Source organism: Falco rusticolus, chromosome 10 (genome assembly GCF_015220075.1).
Source record: "Falco rusticolus isolate bFalRus1 chromosome 10, bFalRus1.pri, whole genome shotgun sequence".
Lineage (NCBI taxonomy): Eukaryota > Metazoa > Chordata > Aves > Falconiformes > Falconidae > Falco > Falco rusticolus.
The window spans coordinates 20,670,120-20,678,097 of record NC_051196.1 but is presented as its reverse complement, the minus strand read 5'-3'; the positions used below and the strand labels follow the sequence as shown (position 1 = coordinate 20,678,097).

The 7,978-nt window shown below is 73.9% G+C and overlaps 3 protein-coding genes across 5 annotated transcripts in view; 1 reads left to right on the top strand and 2 right to left on the bottom strand.

The window, feature by feature from the left end:
- SMTNL1 (smoothelin like 1) overlaps nucleotides 1-872 on the bottom strand; it is a 3,351-nt gene extending 2,479 nt beyond the window's left edge. Inside the window, exon 1 of the mRNA XM_037402642.1 lies at nucleotides 852-872. Coding sequence (XP_037258539.1) covers nucleotides 852-872 — 21 coding nt within the window. The remainder of the gene's footprint in view (nucleotides 1-851) is intronic.
- On the top strand, nucleotides 701-1,709 carry TIMM10 (translocase of inner mitochondrial membrane 10). Of its 3 annotated transcripts, none has more exons than XM_037402823.1 (3): nucleotides 701-774; nucleotides 805-941; nucleotides 1,454-1,709. In XM_037402823.1, the coding sequence occupies exons 2-3, from the start codon at nucleotides 871-873 to the stop codon at nucleotides 1,653-1,655; spliced, it is 273 nt and encodes a 90-aa protein (XP_037258720.1). In that variant the 5' UTR covers nucleotides 701-774; nucleotides 805-870; the 3' UTR covers nucleotides 1,656-1,709. The 3 variants fall into 3 exon arrangements, with proteins under 3 accessions (XP_037258720.1, XP_037258721.1, XP_037258719.1); XM_037402824.1 differs by having other exon boundaries at nucleotides 705-777; nucleotides 813-941; XM_037402822.1 differs by lacking the exon at nucleotides 701-774 and having other exon boundaries at nucleotides 786-941.
- Nucleotides 1,710-2,708: 999 nt separating this feature from the next.
- On the bottom strand, nucleotides 2,709-6,757 carry RTN4RL2 (reticulon 4 receptor like 2). Its single transcript, XM_037402820.1, has 3 exons — nucleotides 6,517-6,757; nucleotides 4,082-4,566; nucleotides 2,709-3,656 (listed from the first exon to the last, which is right to left on the bottom strand). Exons 1-3 carry the CDS (start codon nucleotides 6,548-6,550, stop codon nucleotides 2,922-2,924), a joined length of 1,254 nt encoding a protein of 417 aa, XP_037258717.1. The 5' UTR covers nucleotides 6,551-6,757; the 3' UTR covers nucleotides 2,709-2,921.
- Between the last annotated feature and the right edge of the window lie 1,221 nt (nucleotides 6,758-7,978).

The window sequence follows — 7,978 nt, the reverse complement described above, 5'->3', positions numbered from 1 at the left end:
CGCGGGCGCGGAGCGGCCGGGGCACGTGGGCGGGGGACACGCCGCCACCGGGGACACCCCAAAGGAGCCCACGGGGAGGGGGCAGGGGCACTCAGCCAGCGGTCGGGGGGCCACGGGTACCCCAGGGAGGGAAAGGGAGACCGAGGGGCACGGACACGCGGGGGACGTGGGGGACACGGGCACACGGGTGACACGGGGGACACAGACGAGCGGAGGACACAGGGGGATGTGGGGGGACACACCGGTGGTCACGGGCACATGGGGGGCACAGCCGGACACGGGCACACGAGGGGCTCAGGCAGACACGGTGGGCCACGGTCATATGGGGAACATGGGGGGACAGAGGCACACGGGGGACACGGGGACATGGGGGGTGTGAGGCACGTGGGGGGAAACGGGGGTGTCATAGACACACGGCGGACTTGGGGGGACACAGGGGGTCACACGCACAGAGGGTACACGGGGGGACAGGGAGGATGCCAGGCACGGGGGGGCACTGGGGGGTCCCAGGCACGTGCGCACAGCCGGACCCGGCCTGGCCCCGCCCCTCGCCAAGGCCGCGCCTTCCCCGCCCCGGCCGCCGCCGCCGCCTCGCCCACTACGGCAGCGGCCTATCAGCGCCGGGCGCGCCGGGCCGCTCTCCCGCTCCGCCGGCCCCTAATGGCCCAAGGCGGCGGCGAGGCGGGGCGCTTCGACGTGTGCGCGGAAGTGCGGCGCTCACGTGGTTCCTGCCGGGAGCCGCCGCGGCGCCAGAGACGTGCTGTCCGGTGCCGACCTGAGCCGAGCCGAGCCGGGCCGGGCCGGGCTGAACCGAGCCGAGCCGAGCCGGGCCGGGCCGGGCCGGGCTGAACCGAGCCGGGCCCGGCCGCCATGGACCCGCTGCGGGCCCAGCAGCTGGCGGCCGAGCTGGAGGTTGACATGATGGCCGACATGTACAACCGGTGCGCCCTGCCGGGGGAGCAGCGGGGGGACTCGGGGATCCCGGGGGGAACTGGGGGCACTGGCGGGTCCCAAGGCCGGAGGTCCCGGGGGGAGTCGGAGGTACCGGGACGGCCCGGGGATGGGGGTGTGTGTGTGTGTGAGCTGGGGGCACTGGCGGGTCCCGGGTGGAGCTGGGGGCACTGGGGTGACCCTGGGGCATGGGGCTGAGGTGCTAGGGGCACCGGGGGTGCCCGGAGCAGCGGGGGACACCGAGAGTGCCTGGGGATGGGGGGGCGTTGTGGGTACCCGGGTGTGTTGGGGACCGCATAGAGTGGGGAGCATTGGGGGGGTGCTCAAGGCTGGGGCGGGGCACAGAGGGGTACTGGGGAGTGCTGGTGGCACAAGGTGGTGCCTGGGAAGTGGGGGGGACACTGGGGGATGGCTGTGGTGTCGGGGCGCTGGGGCTTGGGGCCGGGGGCCAGGTCTGAGTGTGGCAGGGCTGGTGAGGGGCTGAGGGTGCGGTGCGGTGCAGGATGACGCAGGCGTGCCACCGAAAGTGCGTCCCCCCCTACTACAAGGACGCAGAGCTGTCGAAGGGGGAGAGCGTGTGCCTGGACCGCTGCGTGGCCAAGTACCTGGAGGTCCATGAGAGGATGGGCAAGAAGCTGACGGAGCTGTCGCTGCAGGATGAGGAGCTCCTCAAGCGCATGCAGCAGGGCACTGGCACGGCCTGACTGCCCCGGCCCCCCTGCTCCCTCTCACCCCAATAAACTGGATGCATTGGGCCAGCTGGTTTGCTTTCCTTGTCCTTCCCCCACCCCCACCCCCCCTGGTGATGTCTCGGGGTACATGCTGAAGCTGGCAGATGTTGCTGGGAAGCCCCCCCCACTTGCTGTCCCCAGCTGCCACATGCTGTGTCCTTGAGGGGGGCACGCCTGGGGGTGGCCCCCCCACCCCAGGCAGGCCCAGCCCATGTAATCCCCAGGATTAGGCAGAGCCGGGCTGAGCCCCTTGTAATCCCTTGCCCCTGCCTGTCTGCTGGCCAGTGGGGGGATGGCCGGGGGGGGACCCCGCAGAGGGACACAGCCCTGGAGCAGCTGGAAAGAGACAGGCATGCAGGGACACCCTGGAGGGCTGGGAAACACCCAGCCCCGGTTGGGGGCACACAGGGGGACCAGGCAGGGACACCCACACGGGAGGGATGAGGGGGGTGCCTGAGCAGGGACAGCCCGGACAGGCACAGACATGCCCCTGCACCCACAGGGATGGTCAGAGAGGACAAGGGACACACATGCATGGACACCCAGAGAGCTACACCAGCACAGGGGCACCCCGACCCTGGGTGAAGGGCACCTGCAGTGGTGATGCCCTCCCACAGCCCAGTGGTGTGGGCGGTGGCTGCTGGGAAGTGGGTCAGGCCGTGCAGGTAACGGTGGGGGTGCACTGTGCCCCGTGGCTCCTGTTACTCCTGCCTGCAGTGCCAGCACCCTTGTGAAGGGTGCAGGGCGACAGTGGGCACGTCACCAGGCCCTGCGGTGGCGGGTGCCACACGGCAGTGGGTGCGCAATGCACAGGGGCTTGTGCATGCAGAGCCCACGACTTGGGGGTGCAGCACTGTGGGGGGTGTCTCTCCAACCCCCCCATCCCTGCAGGGAGCTGTGCATGCCTTGCTGTCCTCCAGCCGCCCGGGCGCAGCAGCAGTGCCATCAATATTTCAGGAGGAGCAGGCAGTGACCTGGAAAGGCAGTGCCCCGCCGTGCCCCCCCCGCAGGAGCCAGGCCCCGCTCTCCCAAAATAAGACAATTTTTAATAAATAATTTCCCACCTTTTGGTTCCTGTTGCGGGTTTTTCCCACTCAGGATGGGGGGGGACCCCCTGCATCCTGCGCATCCCCTCCCCCCCCACAGCCACCCCCCACAGTTCTAGGGCCCCCCCGGGGAGAAGGAGGTCACAGGCACCCTGAGGAGCCAGGACCCCCCTGGGATGCCGGGGGGGATGGCTCAGAGCCGGGGCAAGAGCAGACTCAGGAGGGGCAGGAGGATGGGGGGCTGGCGGGGGGCAGTGGCAGCTGTGGGGGCACAGGGTGCCTGGGGGCAGCGGACATCCCTGGGGGGGCCATGGGAGTCACGGGAAGGGGGGGGTGGCCGGGGCTGGGGTCCCCGCAAGTCGTGGGGGGGCAGGCCATCACGGTAGAAGGCGGAGGGCGGCGCGGCCGGGAGGGTGCCGGGGCGGCCCAGCGCCCGGCCGGGGGTACCCATTACCACCACCCCACCACCGCCATCGCCAGCTTCCTCCTCCTCTTCCTCCTCCTCCTCGGGGCAGGCGTCGAAGTCGCGGGGGCGGAGGTGCCGCAGGTCAGTGCCGCGGCGGTGCGGGGGGCTGGCGCAGGTGACGGGGGAGCTGGAGACACGGGTGCGACGGAACCAGGCCCAGAGCGGGCGAGCGCGGCAGTCGCAGGCCCAGGGGTTGGCGTTGAGGCGCAGGAACTGGAGGGCTGGCAGGGCGGCCAGCGGGTCCCCAGGCAGCGCTGCCAGGCTGTTGTTGAACAGGTAGAGGATGGTGAGGCGGGCCAGGCCCCGGAAGGCGCGGCGGTGGATGGCAACCAGGCGGTTGGCGTGCAGCAGCAGGCGGTCCAGGCTGGGCAGCCCTCGGAAGACGCCCTCCGACAGCGCCCGCACACGGTTCCCGTGTAGGAAGAGGTGGCTCAGGTTGGCCAGGTCGGCAAAGAGGTCGTCCTGCGGGGGATGGAGGGAGAGAGGGGGTGGATATGGGGCATGAGGCCCCACTGGGGAGCCCTCAGCCCTGCCCCCGTGGTTCCCGCACAGTGGGTGTCACCTAGAGCCCTGCCAGTGTGTGTCCTGCAGAGCCCTGCCCCATCTCCCTGCTCCGTGGGCTGCCCCCGGAGCCCAGCCCCATGTCCTCGTCCTGTAGACAGCACCCATTGCCCTGTTTGTGAGCATCTCCCATCGCCTTGCCCCATGGGCACCACTGCCCCAAGTCCCGGCTTCGCGGGTGTCCCCCATCACCCTGTCCTGCGTCCCAGCTCCGGGTCTCCCACAGAGCCTAGACCTGTGCCCATGCCCTTGAAGGCGCCACCCCCCCTCCCCAAAACATGGGCATCCCACCGCGGCCATGGGGCAGCCCCAGGGCTGTGGCAGACCTGGAGGTAGAGCAGCCCGTTCTCCTGCAGGTAGAGGTACTGGAGGCTGTGGAGGCCGCGGAAGATGGCGCTGGGCAGACTGGCCAGCTGACACCGGTAGAGGTGCAGGGCCTGGAGGCGCCGGAGGCCATGGAAGGTGTCGGGGGCCAGGACGCGGAGGTGGGGGTTGTCACCCAGGTCGAGCTCCTCCAGGGCGGGCAGGTGGCGGAAGGTGCCCGGCTGGATGGAGGAGATGTTGTTGGAGTAGAGCCAGAGGGTGACGGTGCTGGGCCCGAAGGTGCCAGCCCGCAGCGCCCCGATGACGTTGTTCTGCAGGAAGAGGCGGCGGGCGCCGGGCGGGAGCCCCGCGGGCACCGAGGAGAAGTTGTTGGCCTGGCAGCTGACGGTGGGCGGCGAGACGTAGCAGGTGCAGAGCGCGGGGCAGGCGTGCGCCCCGCCGGGCACCCACGCCAGCGCCGCCAGCAGCAGGGCCGCCAGGCGCCCGCCTGAGGGCACAGCGGGGCGTCAGCGCGGGGCACTGGGGCGCTGCCCCGGCCCGGCCCCCCCATGCCCACCGCCCCGGCGGGGTCCTCCCAACACAGACTCTGGGGCAGGGGTGCCCTAGGATCCGCACCCCACAGAGCATCCCGGGGCTGTGCCCGCCTGCGCAGTGCCCCAGAACCCCAAGGCCATGCCCACCCCATAGGGCTGAGCACCCTGAGGAGCCCCCAGGGCCTTCCCCACCCCATGGGGCCGTGGTCCCCCGGGAGAACCTCAAGGGCCATGACCACCCACGTTGGCCATGGTCCTCTAGGAGGACACCAAGGCCATGCCCACCCCAGCGGGCCGGACACCCCTGGGAGCCCCCAGGATGATGTCAGCCCCGCAGACCCCCCCCCAGGCTATGCTGCCGCATAGGGCCGTGCCCACCTCACAGGTGTGGGCACCCCAAGAAGACACTGCTTCAGTGGCTGTTGTGTCCCTGGGTCCCCGGGGGCCGTCCCTGCAGTTGGGGGCCATTGGACCTCCCAGGGCCCCAGGCCACCCCTCGTGGCCACGCTCCCACGGGAAGGTGCCCACCCCAGGGGGCCACGCTCCCTGGGGACCTCCTAAGGGCTACCGCTGCCCCCACGGGGCCACGCACCCCTGGGACGATCCCCGCCCCCTCGGGGGGCCATACCCCCCCACGCGCGCCCCCCGACAACGGGGCGGTGCCACGTGCGCGCGTGCCGCGGCCACGTGCGGGGCGGCGCGCGCGTGGGCGCAGGCTGACGCTCTCGCCAGTGACACGCGCCGCCGCCGCTCCGGGTGCTCAGCGCCGCCGCTCCCCACCCCCCCTACCCTGCTCCCCTTCCCCCCCCCGCGTCCATCCCCCCGCCGCCCTCCTCCGGCTGCAACCCGAGCGCTTCATCCATAATTCAGCCCGTCGGCCTGGCCCCACGCCCGGGGATGCGTGGATGCTCCCAGCCGCCGGTACCGGCGGGGGAGGGGGCGGGGGGGCGGTGGCCCGCCCTCCCTCCCCTCCCCCGGTGCGCCTCGAGGGGGGGGACACACCCCCACCCACCCACGGAGGCGTCCGGCGCAGCTGCTCAGCGCCGCCCCCCTCCCCCGGCGCCCCGTGCCGGCGTGCGCCCCCCACCCGCGTCCCATCTGTCACTCCCCCTCGCCGCGGGCTGACTCAGTTGGGAGCTGAAGTCACCGGTTCCCGGGCACCGCTTCTTCCTCCCGCCCCGGTCCGGGCACGGAACGGGCGCGCCGCCCGTGGGTCCCCCACTGAGCCCCCAGCACCCCCCGCGGGGTGACCCGGGCACTCTGCAACCCAGCGCTGCCCACGCGGGGCACCGGCTGGGCGCGGGGCGCCGCCACGGCGGGCGGGTCGTCCCGGGGGCAGCGCCGGGGAACCCGTGGGGCGCGGGGCACCGCCACGCCGGGTGATGCACCCCGGTGCCGCCCTGGGCGCCCCGTAGGTCGTGAGGCACCCACGCGCTGTGCTGTGCGCCCCGGGGCGGCACTGGGGACCCCCCGGGTCGTGGGACACCCCCGAGCCAGGCGGGGGTGGCACCGGGCACCCCATGGGCAGCCAGGGGCGCGCCGGGGCTGCGCCCGCACCCGGGACTGCGCACCCCGGCGTGGCACCGGGGACCCCGCGGGTACCGTGGCACCCACGCGCGGGGCGGCGAGTCCCTGAGCTGCACGGGGCATCGCGGGGGTCGAGGGGCACCCCGACGCCGGGCCGGTCTGGCCCCGGGCAGCCCCTGGGTGGCGGGGGGAGCACGCTGGGGTGCCCCCACGCGTGGCTGCGCGCCCTGGGGCGGCCCCGGGCTCCTCACGCACCGCGGGGCACCCCGAGAGCCCGGCCCCCCCCCAGGCCGGGACCGTGCTCTGCAGGGCGGCAGCCCCCCACCCACGGGGCTCACCCGACCCCCGTGGGCCCCCCCGGCCGTCCCCACGCCTACCTTGGGGCAGGTCCAGAGCCGTGGGGGGCCGCATGGCGGGGCCGCCTCTCAGGCGCTGCCCGCTGCCCGGGGGCTCATGGCCGGTGCCGGGGGAGCTGCTGGCCCCCTTCACCGCCGCCGCCCCGCCGGGAGCAGCCGCCGCCGCCCCGGGGCATGGCACGGGTGGGCTGCGGGCACGGGTGGGCTCGGGCTCGGCACAGCTCTGCCCGCGGCTCCGGTGGGGCTGAGCCCTGCCCCGCGCCGCGCCTTATCCCGGGGCGGCCGCGCTCCGCCCCCCGCCGCCGGCCCCGCCGCTTAACCCTTCCCGGGCCGGCCCGCCCCGCTCCACGCAGCGGGGGGGGACCGCGGGGGACCCCCGGCGGGGAGCGGGGGCCGCACCGCGGGACCCCCGGGGGGCGATCGCCGCTGCGGACGCGGGGCTTGGTGGCGGGCGCCCCCACGGGCGAGGCGGGGCCGGCGCGGGGGGGGGCTCTGAGCGCGGGACGCTGCGGGCGGGGTCCCTCGCGCGGTCCCGGGACCGGTGGCGGGCGGCGGGGACCCTTGCACGAGCTGCCCACGGGCGGGTCCGCGAGCTGCCCCCGGGCCGGGCGGCGGCCCGCGCGGGCGGCACGCGGCGCCCCGATCCACGCCCACGCGGGACCGCGGCGCTGTCCGCGGTGCCACCGGCGCTGTCCATGGTGCCGCTCCCACCCGGGGCCGCGCGAACCGCCTCGCGGGGCCGCGCGCCGCCAGCCCCGGGCCGAGCCGCGTGGGGGGGGCACGCGTGGCCGCGCCAGGCTGCGGCGGCGCGAGCTGGCACCGGCAGCGTGTTTGCGGCACCGTCTCCGGCGCGGCTCCCGGCGAGCGAAATACCACAAGCTGGCGCGGCGGGCACCCGTGGGCGGCGGCGGGGGCGACGCGGGGCTGACTCAGGGGCCGCCATCCGCTCCCCGCCCCGTCGGTGCCCCCATCGTCCCGGCATGGGCCCTCGCAGGGGCACCCCGGGAGCCGTGGCAGGGGAGGATCCCCCACCCCCTGGGGCCTGCACAGTGGGTACCTGCGCCTGCCCGCCCAGGGGGACCTGGGGATGTGGTGGGTAGAGGGACAGGCCTGGTGCCACCAGCCAGGCCCAGGTGGGCAGAGGTGGGTGGTGGGGGTCATGGTGGGGCAAGTGGGAGGACGGACAGGTGAGGGACAGTTGGTGGGGAGGACGGACCGATGGACAGACAGGTGAGGGACAGCCAGAGGGGAGGACAGCCAGGTGAGAGACAGCCGGAGACACAGATGGATGGACAGACGAGCGAGGGACAGCTGGAGAGGTGGGCAGGACAGACAGACAGACGGACAGAGGGAAGGGCAGGAAGGCTGCCAGGATGCGGGCAGGGCAGGTGATGGGCAGCCAGATGGGCGGCTGGACAGATGGATGGCTGGATGGGCGTGAGGAAGGATGGAGTTGTGGTTGGAGGGGGACAGATGGATGGAA

What these genes read in the sequence shown, in the direction of transcription:
- RTN4RL2 (XM_037402820.1), bottom strand. Translation starts at nt 6,550, where the DNA reads ATGCGGCCCCCCACGGCTCTGGACCTGCCCCAAG. An exon ending in GGCTCTGGACCTGCCCCAAG is followed by an intron (nt 4,567 to 6,516) that starts GTAGGCGTGGGG and finishes CTGTGCCCTCAG; the next exon opens with GCGGGCGCCTGGCGGCCCTG. An exon ending in ACGGGCTGCTCTACCTCCAG is followed by an intron (nt 3,657 to 4,081) that starts GTCTGCCACAGC and finishes CATCCCCCGCAG; the next exon opens with GACGACCTCTTTGCCGACCT.
- TIMM10 (XM_037402823.1), top strand. Translation starts at nt 871, where the DNA reads ATGGACCCGCTGCGGGCCCAGCAGCTGGCGGCCGAGCTGGAGGTTGAC. An exon ending in ATGGCCGACATGTACAACCG is followed by an intron (nt 942 to 1,453) that starts GTGCGCCCTGCC and finishes GGTGCGGTGCAG; the next exon opens with GATGACGCAGGCGTGCCACC.